Below are 16548 nucleotides of genomic sequence, written 5' to 3'. Positions count from 1 at the left end.
CTTTGGGGTACTCACAGGAAACTACTATTCAGCTGCTTCACAGAGCCCCTTCTGCTGATGCAATCCCCTTCACAATTTATGGTAGAGATGTAAATTCTCTTTATTGAATGAAACCAGGAAAATACAACTGCGGCACGACAGACTTCATGTGATTTTAAGTTTAATCAGCCATCATAGGAAAAAAAAGGTGATCACATTGCTCAGAACACCAGAAATCAGCAACTGGAAGCTACAGCTCACAGCTCCCACCTCAAGTGTTTCTGCATCCCAGATTGGCCATTCTCACTCCAGGTACCAATCTCAGGAGACAGAACATAGAATCTTCCCCAAATCACTGGGCTAACCCTGCTCACTAGAAACATGCAATTCTCCCTGTTCAAGCCCCTTAGGGATACGGTATGGCAAGCTATAGCATAGCAAGTTAAAAGTGGTCACATCAAGTAATCTTTGCAATATAATACCTACTATCTGCTATATTTGTAGAGGACAAAGAGGTAAAAAGTGAAAGTTTAGGTTACTCCTAGCAGCCAATGATCAATTAGCTCACACAGATTGCCATAGTTGATGCCCACACTCCTACAGCTCCTATAAAAAAAAAAATATTATTTTGCTTACTGCACAAAAACCATTCAGGATACTTAGCATTCCGAGGTGTTGACACTTGGAGAACACAAGCTCTGTTCTTGTAGTGCCGCAGACCTGCCCAATTCAGATGCTCAGTGCTTACATTTGGATTCATTAAATGAAACCGTGGTTCACTATTTTTTTTTATAAACCCAGTATGAAGAAAATAGCAGCCAACAGTGTTTCTCTTATACAAGCCAGGCATGTCCAGTAGCCCAAACTGTTCAGTTCTTTCTCAACTGCAATGTTTGCTCAAGCTGGAATTTGTTTTCAAAGCTACACCCGCTTGTCAACCTGTAATATAAATTATGTACCTTACCCGCTAGACACAGCCAAGTAAAACCAGAGGACAAATCAGAAAGTAAATTACCCCGGAAACCATAATTTCCTTTCACACACCTTGTCGTGCTGAGCAGACGAGGATTTGACATGCACACTTATGGCCTTGGATAACCGCAGCAGATGTTTCTATTAAAGGCAAATTAAACTTTAGGAGCAATAAACCGGAGAGTCACATCTTTAGGGAGATGTCAGGCATTATGATGAGCATCACTTTTCTTACTGGAGCAGTGCAATGTCTGCCCCTATGGACATCTGCATTGAAAATGACTAGGGATCATTCTCCTGTTAAAGCATTTCTAAAGCCTAAACCTTTTTTACTGTAATGCAAAAAAAATTTTAGGCATCAGTATCCCGCCCCCCCCCCCCCTTTTCTCACTCGATCCAGCAATGTGCCCATCTGTAATGGCCCAGTCTTCTCCCCCTGCTCTCACAGGCTTTGCTCCCTTGATTGGTCTTGGCTCCTGCTGCTGTGATGAGGGAGCAAGGCTCAGGATCAAGCCTGCATGTGTACCATGAAAGGAAGGTGGCTTCCTATTGTGGCACAATGAGAAGAGAAGGAGCCTGGAGTGACAGTGGGGGTCCCAAGCAAATTAGGTTTGGGTCTGCTCTGTGCAATTCCATTGTACAAAGCAGGTACGTAGAACATTTTTATGTTTTTTTTCCCTAAATAACACACATCTTTGCAATCACTTTAATATAGTGCACAATTATTATATTATTATTATTATACAGGATTTAAAGAGATAAGTTAACAAAAACATTGAACACCAATTTTCTCTATTCCAGCTAAACTCCAAACAACAACCAAAATAAATAAAAATTTAAAATATATAGAAGAGCAGCTTTTGCCTCAAAGGATTTTTAATTCTGTACAGTCAACTTTGTGATCTAGGAACCTCTGCTGGATTGCACAGCCAAGTCATTAAAGGGTCAAAAACCCAAATTATAAAACACACTAAAACAGATCACTCAGTTCTAGTACATTTAATTAATGACCATTTTATTTTAAAGCTCTTCTTAATCCGATTAACCACTTAAGCATTGAGCCTCTTTTTGAGATGTGTTGTTTACAAGTTAAGAATATTTTTTTTTGCTAGAAAATTACATGGAACCTCCAAACACTATACATTTTTTTTTCTAACACCCTAGAGAATAAAATGGTGGTCTTTGCAATACTTTGTCACACCGTATCTGCGCAGCGGTCTTACAAGCGCACTTTTTTTGAAAAAACTAATTTTTTGAATAAAAAAAAAATAAGACGGTAAAGTTAGCCAAATTTTTTTTTTTTTATATTGTGAAAGATAATGTTACGCCGAGTATCTTGATACCCAACATGTCATGCTTCAAAATTACACCCACTCCTGGAATGGTGGAAAACTTTTACCCATAAAAATCTCCATAGGCGACGTTTAAAAAAATTCCACAGGTTGCATATATTAAGTTACAGAGGAGCTCTAGAGCTTGAGTTATTTCTCTTGCTCTACTGATCGCGGTGATGTATTACATGTGTGGTTTGAATGCGTTTGCTTCTGCACGCGAGCCCGTCGGGATGCTTAAAAAAAAAAAATCTTATTTATTTTACCTTTTAATTTTATACCTTAAAAAAAAAAAAAAAAAAAAAAAAAAATGTGTCACCTTTATTCCTATTACAAGGAATGGAAACATCCCTTGTAATAGAAGAAAAAAATAAAAAAAAAATAAAAAAAAAAGAAGCCCGACAGGACCTCTTAAATGTGAGATCTGCTGTCAAAAAGACCTCACGTCATATTTACACTAAAATGTAATACATAAAAATACAATTTTCTCATGAAAAAAAAATAAAATAAAATAAAAAAAGCACTTTAAGAGCTACGGGTGGAAGAGACGTTTTGATGTCACTTCCCACCCTGCAATGTTATGGAGACCGGTAGGGCCATTTTCCCTTCACTCATCTCCATACCCAGCAAGGGTGAAGATCCGATCACCTCAGCCAATAAGCGGCGGAGGGCACTGGAGCGTGGCAGGAGGGGGGGCCCTCTCTCGGAGCCGATAACAGTGATCTTGTGGCGATTCTAATTTTAAGCTCCCCTCGTTGCTGGGCAGGTCAATGCTATAACTTTGTAGTTCTCCCCTTCAGGAGAGCCACTGATAGGGAGGGTAGGAGCAGTACTCCAGGGCCCCATAAGGTCAGCAGGGGGGCCCTGGGAAGGCTGGAACTGCTGTGTTCAGTCTTGCACACATGACCGTAGGTAGAAGTGTGAAGGTAGAAGTGTGGTTTCTTTTTTAACAAAGTTTTTTTATTTTCCATAAAGAGACAGAAAACAGAACAAGTAACAACATTAAGCAGTGGTCATATCATGCTGTATGTGTAGACGGTGCACATGTATCCAGTGGGGTCGGGTGTTTCCATTGTACCTGGGCTTCAGTACGTATAGCCTAGGATCTCTACAGTTATTGTTACAGGTTATAAGATGGTGTTCCCTAAACTCTATACCCTAATCAATGACCAGCTGTTCCTCACGAAACCCAAGGGTCCCATATCTTGGCAAACCTTTTAGGACGGTTGCCGCCCAGGTAGGTCAACTTATATAGCGGGAGAGCTTTGTTGATAAGAGTTCTCCAGAAGTGCATTGCTGGAGGGGTGGCTCCCTTCCAGTGTAGCAGAATTGCCTTTCTAGCATAAAATGCTGAAGTGTGGTTGCTTACAAAAGGCATCAGAGGGGTGGAGAACATGCATGTGACTTGTAATAGGGGTAGGTGGGGTGCGGTCAGATAAACAGGGAAAGAACCTAAAAGCCGATACATGAGCTGGCGTGAGCTTGTCGCATGAAAATTTACTAGCCTGCCATCCAAAATTTGTTGACCAAAAATTGGAAAACAATTGTCTAAATAGTAAGAATTTAGGACAGTCTGTTAAGAGTAGGGCTGAAACAACGAATCGATTGATTATGAAATGAATCGATTACTATTTTCATAATCGATTAAATCGGCCAGTAACATAATGGGGTTTAAAAAAAAAACTAAAATGAGCCCTTTATAGTATAAAAATATAATCACTACTGTAAATATTACTTTCACTGTTCTACAGTAAAAAAAATGAGCCCCTTCTAGTAGTGAATGCTTTTTTGTACTATAAAGGGCTAATTTTAGTCTTTTTAACCCCATTATGTTATTACACGTCTTAGGCCTGGTTCACATCTATATGTTTATTGGTGCTTTTTGCTAGGGGTGCAATGGATCGTCACCGATCTGTGATCCGAACGGGTCACCCCGCTCGGATCGGCACACGCCGCTAACCGTGGAGCCTTAGGAAAGGCCGCGGCTTCGGCCTAGCTCCGAAGCAGCGGCCATCTTTCTACACCCAGGCCATTTACAATGTGATCGCTCCGTCAAATGATGGAGCAATCACTTGTAAACAAACAGGCGACATGTCATGACGCCTGTCCCTTCCTCCCCTCTCTGTACTAATCTGTGGAGGGGAGAGATCGGTGTCAGCAGCGCTGTGGACTGGATCTGTAGTGCCCACAGCGCTGATCTGTGACAGCCATCCCTCCATAACCAGCCAATACTCTGCCATAACCCAGCCAATACTCAGCGAATATTACAGTGGGGGGGGGGGGGGGGGGGGGGTGACGTGGATATTACAGTGGGGGAGATGACGTGGATATTACATTGGGGACTATATGGTGGTGGAATTTTCACAGGTTTTTGCAAATTCAATTATTTGCTGATCCGAAAAATAATCCGATCTGTGACTCAGATCCGAGGAACGATCCGATCCGTGAGTTTGATCTGTTGCACCCCTAATTTTTGCAGAAAACGCACTACAGTTCATTTACATGGTTTCCTATGGGACACGTTCATATCTGTGCTTTTTTTCAGTGGCTGCATATTTGGAAAGGGTCCGGGAATTTTAACGCGAAACTGTGCTTTTTTTTGTTCAATGTACTTCAATGGAGAAGCTGCAGAAAAGAATGTAATGCGTTTTTTGCAGCAATTTGTGTTTAATCTGCCCAAAAAAAAACAAAAAAAAAAAAACAGCAAATTGCAGTAAAATCACGTGCGCAAAAATCAAAACGCACAGCAAAAAGTACTGCAGAAACAGATCAAAAGAAAAAACTGCTTAGGTGTGTACAGAGCCTTATGCTGGCCTCACGGATCAATTTTCAGGAGAGCATAGTCAGATGAAAAATCTTTGTACATTCGCTGAATGAAAGAATTGTTTGAAATTTTCACTTCATTTCTGAACAAAAACCACATACACTGTCTGAAAATTCCTGTGACCAAGAAGTTTTCTATTATTTCCAAATTTTCCCATCACTGTGGCTGAAAATGAATGTCAAATTTGACTTTTTTTTTTTAAGGTTATTAACCGATTAATCGAAACAATAATCAGCCAACTAATCGATTATGAAAATAATCGTTAGTTGCAGCCCTAGTTAACAGACAATCCTCCTTCCAACAATCGAACCGTGTGTACTAGGCTGAAAAGCTCAGCACTTATGTCATTTATTTTTTCCAATGGCCAACAGTATTTTATTTTCTGCTTAGTAGAAAACAGCAGTGATAAATTTGGTTATGGGAATAAAGCAGGCTTCATCACATTGCGCTGTACAGTTTAGAGGGAAAAAGTGGGTGTTGATGGTAGCTAGGAGGATTACAAAATAAGTGCAGATACCCTCCAACGTTGTAACTGTCTTATAAGAAATTTGGATTTTTTCGCCACACTTACCTGTAAAATCCTTTTCTTTGGAGTACATCATGGGACACAGAGTCAGGCTAATGTTCATTACCTAATTGGATGTCCCAGGGCAATAGCCTTGAGGGGAGGGAGACACCCTGCCAAACAAAACAATAGCCATCAGAACTTATACGGCAGACCGCAGTACGCTGCGGCCAAAAGACGATTTCTAGGCTGCTCGAACATCCACTCGATAACATTCTGCGAAAGTTTGCACTGAAGAACAGGTAGCAGTCTTACAAATCTGAGCCACAGATACCTGATGGCTAAAAGCCAAGGAGGTTCCTACACCCCTGGTAGAATGAGCTCTCACCCTAAAGGGAGGAGCTTTACGTTTCAGACCGTAGGCCTGAATGACCAACTGACAGTCCCAATTTGGAATGGAAGCTGTCTGCCCTTTCTTGGGTCCTTTTGGTAAAACAAAAAAAGGAGCCTGATCTTTGGATCTAGACAAATAAACCTTGACTGCCCAGACAACATCCAAAGAATGCAGTCATCTCTCTTCCGCTGAACAAAGGCAAGAGAGAGAATAAAGAAGGCAAAATAATATCCCGATTTAAATGAAAGTCCGACACCACTTTTTGGCAAAAAGGAAAGAACAGGTCATAACCCGACCCCGTCGTTTCAAGGCTGACTTTTTGGTATTTTTGATCCAGTCTAAGCTTTTAAAATACCGCACTGTGCATATTATGCTCTGTTCTAGTGCCTGTAATGAGTGATCCGAGTAGAGGGTCGTCCAGATACCCGAGCACCATGATCCTTAAAAGACCCAGTACTGGTGCTAGGACCTTTGTGAACACCCGGGGAGCTGTAGCCAGCCCAAAGGGTAGAGCCACAAACTGAAAATGATGTTCCTCTACTACAAAACATAGGAACCTCTGATGAGGCTGAAAGATGTACCCCTTTTGGATACCAGAACCTCTACATTCACTCCTTGATGTACTAGATGATGTAGTGCCTGAAGCAATATGTTTCTTTTTGGAGGATCTGAGGGAACGCTGGATCTTAAAAACCTCTGAGGAGGAATCCCCGGCAACTCTAGCTTGTAACCGCGAGATATAATTGAGATGACCCACTCGTTCTTAATTATTGTTCTCCAAAATGTCTGCAAAGTGCAGCAGCCTTCCCCCCACTCGATAAAGTGGGGGCTTCCCCTCAAAAGGAGGGCTTGGTGCTAGGTTTAGAAGAATCTTGGACCCAGGGCATCTTCTGGCCCTGTGGCTTGCCCCTGGCCCTAGTGCCAAGGTGGAGGCAGAACCCCCTTGACGCTGAGACATTGGAGGAAGCAGTCCCTGAGGTTTTAAATGAGGGACGTCTGGTGCTTTTCTTCACAGGAAGTAGAGAACTCTTACCTCTGGAGATCTTTTAGATATATTTGTCCATCCTGCCAGGATGTTCCCAATCAGCATACACTGCCTGATCCAACAGGGGGTGTAGAGGGAAAGCCTGTGTGGCCTGAAGAGGCCTCAGGGATCCCAGAGATGACAGGGGGGCCTCAGTCACCTCGGCAAGAGGAAACAAAGTAAGAACAAACAATTTTGGTCAGAGTCGGGATCAAAAGCCTCTGCAACTGAAAGGCAGAGATCAACTGGATATCTTCTTGTCCAGATTGCTCTAGGAGGCTCCAGGGAGGGGGAATCTGTCACACTTGCTGCTACCCTGCGGGATGGAGGCAATCATGCCAGCAATCCTGTGCTCTAACCTGGCTAGGGCTGAGGACAGTTCATCCTTAGTGATAAAGGGTGAAGCAGCAGCGTTGACTGTAGGCACAATACCAGATAGGCGCAGCGGCACAGATTCCCCGGAAGCCTCTGGTCTTTCAGGGGTAACAACACTAGGGATATGACTAGGTTAATCAGGAACTATTGAGGACATCGGTGTGCCCTTCCCTACAGCGTTAGTCCCGTGACACTTTTTTGAAGACATTAAGACCTCCCAAGTTCCTATGTAACAATCCTGCTAAGCACCTTTAGCCTGCCAAGCGACACTTAGCGACTCATGTGAAAAAAAAAAAAAAAAGGGGGAAGGGTACACTTTGCAAAAACCCACAGCTAGCCCAAAACTCCCCCGTATGGTCACCGTACATAAGTGTCCAGCCTCTAGCTAGCTTGACTGATTGTAACAATCACTGGGACACCCCACAATAATCACAGCGGGTTTCTGTCACTTGAGGACCTTCAAGGACTGGGTACCCTTTTCATGTTTAGGGTCCACTCCTTTGGACCTGTACAGCACCCTTATTTGTGAAGCTCGGGTAACATTTATCTAAGCATGTAAAGCCTGTGTCAAATGGAGCCGATCGGTCAATCCCATGATTCATTTAAGAACCGTTTGTGAGACTAGAGAAATGGAGCCCAGAGAGTTCAAACAAACCGTGCCATCCACCTTGCAGACACTGGTAAAAAACTGAAGTGATTCCTGTATGGGATGAGTTATATAGTGGTTAATTTCCTGTCTGAAGACCTTTGTTCTACCATTGTCCATTCACCTGGAGATAGAGTATAACCCAGTAGGTAATGAATATTAGCCCGACTCTGTGTCCCATGATGTATGAAAAATAAAATATTTTTAAATTCAGTTTCCATATTCCCAGACACAAAGGTGTGTTCTATAGCTTTGTCACTGAATGGATACCAGAAAAGACAGAAGGTCAAACTTGGGGGTTGGTAAAGTCATATTAAAATCTTTTTTTAATTTTAACAATAAACTAAAAACATTCCCCAGTAAACAATTTGTTAAAATGTCTTAACTTACCAACTGCAGTTTACAACTTCAGTTTTTTATAGGAAAGCAAAGTCTCCAGTCAGTCTGTTAGTACGGAAAAGGTAGGGGGAGAATAGAAAGTAGGACCAAGGGAGTGTCTTGCCATTCTAAGATACAGGGCTGTGTGCTTATGTGTGTGTACAGTGTCTAGAGACAACTGTAGTGCCTGCATGCAAGGATGCTCCTTAGGATTCTGCAACAGAAAGGAGACTCAGTGTCAGTTTACACAAGAATTGCACCCATTTCTGTGCAATCCTCCGCAGTGCAATTTTCAACCCATTTACCACTGGAAAATGGGAAAGAAAAGATAAAGAAGCTGTATACTCAAGTAAGTGAATAAATCAACTACTGAAAGTGTTTAAAAACACCTGAAGGTTTAACCCTTTAAGCATGGTACGGAGTTTATTCTACACTAGCATGATGAACGAAAAAAAACAAACAAAAAAAAAACATATTCAGGCGGCTTTGGTCTAACCAGCTTCCATACACAGGGGCTAGTTTTTATTGAACCAACCGATGTTGCCCAGCATTCTGCCAGTGAGTACGGTGCTTTAGACTCGGTTCACACTGCCACAATTTGGGATCCGACTTTTGAGACCCCAAGTCACATGCCATGTAAAATCTCATGTTAGTCAATGAGAGCTGTCTTAATTAGCCCTATTGAAGTTGCTCTGACTTTAGGAAAGGTTCCTGTACTGCTTTCAGGAACTCTCTCTGTCTACGTGCCCATAGACTTTAATGGAAGTCACTTCGAAGTCGGAAGCCCGTCTATATTGTTGCGATTCAAATCGGACATTACAGGAAGATTATCCTGGCATTCCCTGTGTTGTAGCCCATCCTTTGCCTCTAAGTCACATGAAGTCACCAGCAAATGGCCTCAGGTCACAGTAGTGTGAACTGAGCCTTAGCTGCCATTAATGTATGGCATACGCTGGCAGCAGGTGGAGTTCACACACACAAGAGCAACCCAGAATGTGTTTAAATATCCAAGCAGACTGTCTGGTGGAAGCATTGAGCAGGTCTACACACCCATGGTACATCACCCCCCCACCCCCCACCCCCCCCCCCACCACCACACACACCTACTATACTTTGAGCTGTGCTCTCCCATCTGTGGACCCAGGGGACAGGCATGGTGGGTGCGTTGAAGGGAGGGAGACCATCAAACTCCAAAGACATGCTGAGAGGTTAATTTGCCCCTGTTTAAATTGGACTTAGTATGTGTATGTATGAATGCGAGTTTAGGACCTTTGATAGAAGGCTTCCTGAGGGCAGTTGCTGATGTGAATGTATAACATATGTAAAGCACTGTGTAAACTGTCGGCGCAATATACAGCAAGTACATGTAAATAATAAATAAAATAATTGTTTTTTTTTTTTCTTCCAATGTACAATACTTTGCCTAGTCAATCAATTCATGTCAAAATAAAAAACGGACTATTTTTCTAGATATTACCTTCATATACGCAAACTCCTTCATGGCAGCCAGACGTGACAGATAGAGCCACGACATCTTGTGCCGATGCTTGTGATAATCCCGCTTATTTTTAAGATTGCGGAAGGAAGTTCTTCCAAGACGATGAAGTTTTAATGCAAGCTGCTGCTCTTCTTCGTTTGCAACAATGTAGATATCTAGATATAGGAATGTGCAAAATGCAGGCAAGAAGGTCATTGGTGAACATTAAATCCAAACCAACACACATTTGGAAAGTTGGAACTGAAAACATACAAACTCAATGAAAACGCAGGACATGCAGGAGTTCAAAATATACATAGAGCAGAATATAACCTGTACCTGTCTAGGTCAAGCTTCTAACTCCTGCCTCCAAAGACTCTGTAGTCATCAGTTGGACCATCCATTGTATTAAAGGATAAGTAAAGCCCCGTACACACTATCAGATTGTCTGCTGAGTTTTTCCTTCAGAATTACCAAAACCATGTAGTAGAAGGGCCTGCCTGATTGCATACACATTGAAACTCCTAAGGTTTGACCTCATATTATATGGTTTTGGTAAATCTGAAGGAAAAACTCAGCAGACAATCTGATAGTGTGTACGGGGCTTAAGCATTTGCAAGAGGATGTAGATCCAAGCTTTACAGGAGAAGTCAAGATTTACTTTCTATTTTTGACATGCAGTTTTCACTGCAGGTAACCTCTGCTTCAGATTTTATTCACTATAGGGCAGGCAGACAGTTTGCCTCCAGAGCGGATCTCTCACATGTGATTTCAGCATAAGTGATTACATGCTTTCAAGGTGGCTGCTTCTCGCATATACATCACAGGCACTGTTCATTCACAAGTGTCAATGCATCCTAAACTCATTCCGAGTAGAATTACTTGGTCAAGCCAAATCATTTTATTTTTCTAGTTTTACATAGACTGGGGAAGGATTACAGCGCCAACCTAGTTTTTACTGCTACCTGTGGCTCAGTTAGTGAGATTTACCCTAAGGCCCCTTTCACAAGGGTGCCTGTATTTGCCAGACTTTACTTGCTCAGCGGGGTATCTGCTTTGCGGAGTGGAGTATGGCAGGTCCCTCTCCGCTTACTGAGCAGAGTGGAGACAGACCCAGTCCCGCTCTCCTCTATGGGGAGATTGGATGAAAACAGACTGCCTGTCCGTTTTCATCCAATCATATCCAATCCAAAAGATGAAAAATAGGACCACCATCTGTCTGGATTTTGCAGACAGGATCAGATCATATAATGTGTCCGCTGACAACTGCCGCTCTGCCGAAAAAACTGACAGGTGGACCCGATCAGACAGCCCGTATGAAAGGGCCCTTAATTCCTTTCCTGCTGACAACAGTTTGGCCAGATGTAAAGTAGAAGCTGCAACACTGACCCAGGCAGAAATACAAATCTGATCTGGGGTTCTAGCCTTTCACTACTCTACTAAACAAAAGCAAATTTTTTTCTGTTATTGAAGAGTTCCCTCTCTTATCTTACAACCCTTTGTTCGCATGACAGTAGGTGAGGGCTCTCTCATACCAGTATGAATTTCACTGGCACGCATGCATTTTTTTGAGCAGTTTTGGGAATTCCATTAGGCAGCAGATTAAGCCCAGGTTTACACTGAATTTGCGCGATTTCAAACTGGCAATGTAGTCAGACTTCGGGTTCATGCACAGATGTTTATTCAAATTGCCCCCGAAGTCACCAAAAGACTTACAGGAACTACTTTTGGGAAAGCTGGCGCTGCGCCGATATGGATGATGCCATTGCCGGCAATAGCCACTGATTTGAAACTCGGCCCAATGTAAACATGGGCTCAAACCTAATGGGCTACAACGCACATCAACACTGATGTGTTCGTGACATATTGAGGTGCCATTCAAAATGGGACAGGGGTTTTAAAACTCTTCAATTCTATCTAAAACTAAGAAAAAAAAAAACTTTTTTGCTTGTCTTACATTTTGAAGCAATAGATATAAAATTTAAAGGGGCTTTCAATTTTAAAAAACAACTAATCCATTACTCGATTATAAAATTAATTGATTAATGGGCCAGATATTTAAGAATAAATTGCTTTTTTTTTTTTTAAACTTTACATATTAACTAAATTATACACCACACTTTTTTTTTTTTTTTTTTTTTTTTTTTTTTTTTAAGTTTATTAACCAACTAATCGATTATGAAAATATTCATCAATTGCGGCCTAATATTTTATTAAAGATCATTGACACAGGTCCTTAAAATGTGAAATGTACTTGCATTGGGCGGAAGGTAAATTTTCACAGGAATTGGGGTACTTGGTTCCCAAATGAGGCCAAAGTAAATCTTACGAGGCTCTAAAGGCTGCATCCATGAGTAATGGTTCAAAACATTTCTTTTTAGCTCTAATTGTTTATTTTTTGAGCCTTTAATAAGAAGTATTTTTGGGGGTGGGAGAGTGGGGGCTCCCATATAAAAGTGGGCTTGGCTCAAAAGTTAAAAGCCACCTTAGACTGAGATAATTAGTACTCTTTCATACAATAAACAGAAAAAATATATATAAAATACACGCAGTAGATTTAGTAAATTTATGTTTATAATACCAAAAGGTTAAATACAATTTTAAATGCCAAAATAAAACACAATAATGAAAATACTGCATAGAAAATGCTTTTCTGAATCACTATTTTCTTTTTAAATTACACCTACCTGATTCTTTTCCAACACCCATTTGGTTTCCAACTGAAGTAACAACATCCCGAGAAGAGAGAGTTTTGAGCGCCAGATAATCATAGCCGCCATATATTAGCCGGTAACCCTGAACAGCTAAAATACATAACAGAAATAATTTTTTTTTAAACTAAGGCCCAAATAAAGATACACTGGGAAAGAGACAAAAATGTCTGTGGTTTGTATTCCTATTTGTGACCCCAATGGGGAGATTTTCCCATACCTCTTGTGCCTGCGATGCCTGAGAAGTGGTAGTTACAGAACAGGAAGGCAAAGACAGCAATAAAAGGCTCTAATCTCTCCACTAAAAATGTGTTTTACGTTTTTACCTTTGTCCCAACAGGAAGGATGGGTAAAACCTTTCCAATAGGAACAAACGCACACAAAACTATAAAATCATCTTGAATTTAAAATGTAAAGAGTTGCTATTTGCTAGGGGACACTTAGAAATGCTGATTATGCCTCAGCAGTAGCCTTGTATTTAAAATATATAACAAGGGAACGGCCCCCACTGTAAACTGATGAAAGAATTAGATACCAGTGCTGCTCTTAAATTAGTGAACAAAAATAAAAAAAATAAAAATAAAGGAAGCTCAAAAGGGCACTAACTGGTCAATCAAGTGAAAATGGCAAAAAATTAATAAATTAATGAATGAATCAATGAATGAACAATATTAGAAGATCAAAAAATAACATAAATGTGACTATATATAAAATAATATGTGCACAATAAGTAAAAATCAATAAATTGATGTTGAATATGGTGGAGCTTTACCCATGAATTGAAAGAATTTGTATTTATATTATCCATGCCTGACGGTCACTTGCTGGCCGAATTCTTCTGGTGAGCGCAATTTAATTCGCACTTCTCAGTCACAGAATTACGGTGTTAGAGAGTCAAAATAGCAAACATATTTTGGATTGATGAATAACAGAAATTATTAACTTTTTTTATGATTGTTTTTGAGCAATAACACAATTTATTGATTTTTACTTATTGTGCACACTAATTATATATATAAAAAATGTTTTTCACTGAACTGGGGTCTGGTTAATTTTTGATACATTTGTATGCTTTTTACTGAGTTTCAGTAGAGTTCTGTGCAGAAAAAAAAAAGCAGCATGTTGTATTTTTTCTTGAACTAGACACACTGCACCGGTAGAACCCATATAAGATACTTTCCATGCGTTTTAAAGCATAAAAAAAATAAAAGCACTGCATGTGAGGAAACAGGCTCTTAATGTAGTGTCAATTCACACCTGCAGCATGCTATAAAATAACACTTATTCTGACATTAAAGGTCCTTGTCTTCCTTCTTTATAGGATAACGAAGTTCTCTTCAGTCTCTGTAAACCAACTGTGCACTTGTTTCCCGACTGTCACACGGGCTTCCCACTAAGATTAGAAGTGGCCATTTCTACACACATGTTGCAATGTTGTCATTGTCACAATCCGGGAGGCATGCAAAGAATGCATTAAGCATAAAAAAAAACCTCTGACTTTATAACTGCTTTAAGAACTAAAGCAGATGTGAAACAGTACAAATAATACATATGCTAATATTTAAGAAGACATTACGATAAAAGAAAATGTATTAATACTCACTCTTTGTACGCTCATATGCAACGAGTTTGTGTTTTACCAACTCCCGCAGAACTTTGTTGCAACCACCATGCTTGAGGCTGGCTATAGAGGCTATTAAACTTGCAGGCACTATCTCATGGTTCTTCATACCCATTTCCACCTAAAATGGAAAAGAAAATGTTATTTTACAAGATAACTCAAGTTCCAGGACATCAACTTTTTTAATCAGATACTTTTTATTAAAATAAACTAACAAGTTTGATACATTTTTTTTTGTATGCAAAAAAGCACACTGGCTGTGTAAACTTGGTACAAGTATAAGGCCTTATAAGGCTTCCAGGAGCAGATGTGCAGAAAATAAACGCTTGTAAACACTAGGCGTGTTTAGTGTTCGCACGTTAATGCATTTCTATCACCAAAATACATTTTTTTAAGTGCTTAATGCCTGTAAATGCACCTAAATGCTTATAAAAGCATTAGACACTTTTACAAGCATCAATTGTTTTTTTCTGCAAGAACTCTACTGGCTTCTAGGAAAGTAGAAAAAAAACCCTAAAAAAAAAACAGCCCTACGAACCGTCAGAAACAAAATATAGAAGGGAAAAAAACTAAGTAGAGCAAGCACAAAAGCCAAGACATCACTATAAGGGAAAAGGTAAGTAGTACTTTACATGTGTCATATGACAGTATTGTAAAGATAAATAAATCACAATAAAGAGTGTGTAAAACCATAAATTTCATGTCTGTACGGTTATTTATACCCAGCTAAGGGAAGTTGTAGAAGAGGTAAAGCGTAGTCTCACACTAGACCAGAGGAGTCATCCCCACTCAACATCTCTGACCAATTGAAAAGGGGCTAGACCAGGAGTGCCTAGACAATTGTCCTAGATTTGAGTGAATTTGCCAGGACTACCCGTGTTAATAGACCAGAGTTTTTCGCAAAGCAGAGCAACTGTAAGCCCTTGTACACACGGTCGGAGATTCCGACAACCGACAACCAAATCCGTCGGATCTTGTCCAAAACTGTCCAAAACTGTTGCATACACACGGTCGGACAAAGTTGTTGGAAAATCCGATCGTTCAGAACGTGATGACGTAATTTAGTTACGATGGGACTACGTTCAGGCTAGTAGCCAATAGCTTTGATATAGGAATTTGATCTGAGCATGCGTGGCACTTTGTCTGATCGGAATTCTCTACACATGATCGGATTATGTCCGATCGGACCAGTTTGCTGGAAAATTGGGTCCGACAGATATTCCGACGGAAACAGTCCGATGCATACCACACACGGTCGGATTATCCAACAAAACGGTCCGATAGGACACATTCCGACGGATTCTCCGACCGTGTGTCCAAGGGCTAACAGCTCTGGGGATATCCACATTGGTGCATCAAGTTTCCTAGTGGTAAATAAAAAAAGGATAATGGCAACATAAAGTAGGAATTACTCAACTAGCACACGATATGAAAATCGGATGGAAACATTTTTGTCGGATGTGAACTCAATGTCCGATTTTCGTTTCATTAGTATGGTTTTCGTACAAACAAAATTGTAAGAGAAAGACTACGCATGCTCAGAAACAAAAGAATACATCCAAAACTATGCAACACATTATGTCACGTCTATTTTATCATAGGAAAATTTTTGTATGGCGAGTAACCGCTTCAATTTTGACGAGAGACTAGAATGCCACACAAAAAAAAAAAAAAAGACGTTCCGTCATCTGAAAATCTAAGCGTGCGTACGAGGCTTTATGGCTCCAAAGTAAGGTTAGCTTTTTAAAGTGGTTGTATACCCACATTTTTAACTTTTACCTACAGGAAAGCCTATAATAAGGCTTACCTGTAGGTAAAAAAAATATCTCCTAAACCTGTACGGTTTAGGAGATATTCCCCTCGGTATGCACCGCTGACTGCAGTGGCCGGAGCCGCGATACCCGGAAGAAACGCAGAGGGAGCATGTCAGCTCCCTGGGCGTGGATCGGGCCAGATGTCGGGGCCTCGTTCTAAGGTAAGTATTTCATAATGAGCTAGTATGCGGTGCATACTAGCTCATTATGCCTTTTGCTTTGCAGGTTTAAAAAAAAAAAAAAAAAAAAAAAAAAAAATGTGCGGGTTTACTACCGCTTCAAACTTCATTAAGCACTTGCGGACAACCCGCCTGCGATGTACTGCAGATGGTAGGCCCATACAGGCAAAGCAACCTACTGGTATGCCCCTGCCTGTTTCCAGGTTTAGGGAACATACATAAACGTCCCCCTTCACTCGCTGACACCAGCTGTGATTGTATATTGCGGGAGTCTGTCAGCAGGTCAGAAGCTAAACCTTGACCTGCTGATTGACCTGG

At 40.8% G+C, this 16548-nt stretch overlaps 1 protein-coding gene across 1 annotated transcript in view; it reads right to left on the bottom strand.

Annotated features, from left to right (window-relative positions):
- The window catches only part of RIOK2 (RIO kinase 2), a 57155-nt gene that overhangs the window by 37509 nt on the left and 3098 nt on the right, over nucleotides 1-16548 (bottom strand). The window contains exons 2-4 of the mRNA XM_077462346.1: nucleotides 14220-14358; nucleotides 12593-12709; nucleotides 9906-10081 (exon numbers count right to left, since the gene is read on the bottom strand). Coding sequence (XP_077318472.1) covers nucleotides 9906-10081; nucleotides 12593-12709; nucleotides 14220-14358 — 432 coding nt within the window. The remainder of the gene's footprint in view (nucleotides 1-9905; nucleotides 10082-12592; nucleotides 12710-14219; nucleotides 14359-16548) is intronic.

Source organism: Lithobates pipiens, unplaced genomic scaffold, assembly GCF_037356315.1.
Source record: "Lithobates pipiens isolate NorthernLeopardFrog02 unplaced genomic scaffold, aLitPip1_a1.2 Scaffold_3, whole genome shotgun sequence".
In the NCBI taxonomy this organism is placed as follows: Eukaryota; Metazoa; Chordata; class Amphibia; order Anura; family Ranidae; genus Lithobates; species Lithobates pipiens.
This window is presented reverse-complemented; position numbering and strand designations above follow the sequence as displayed.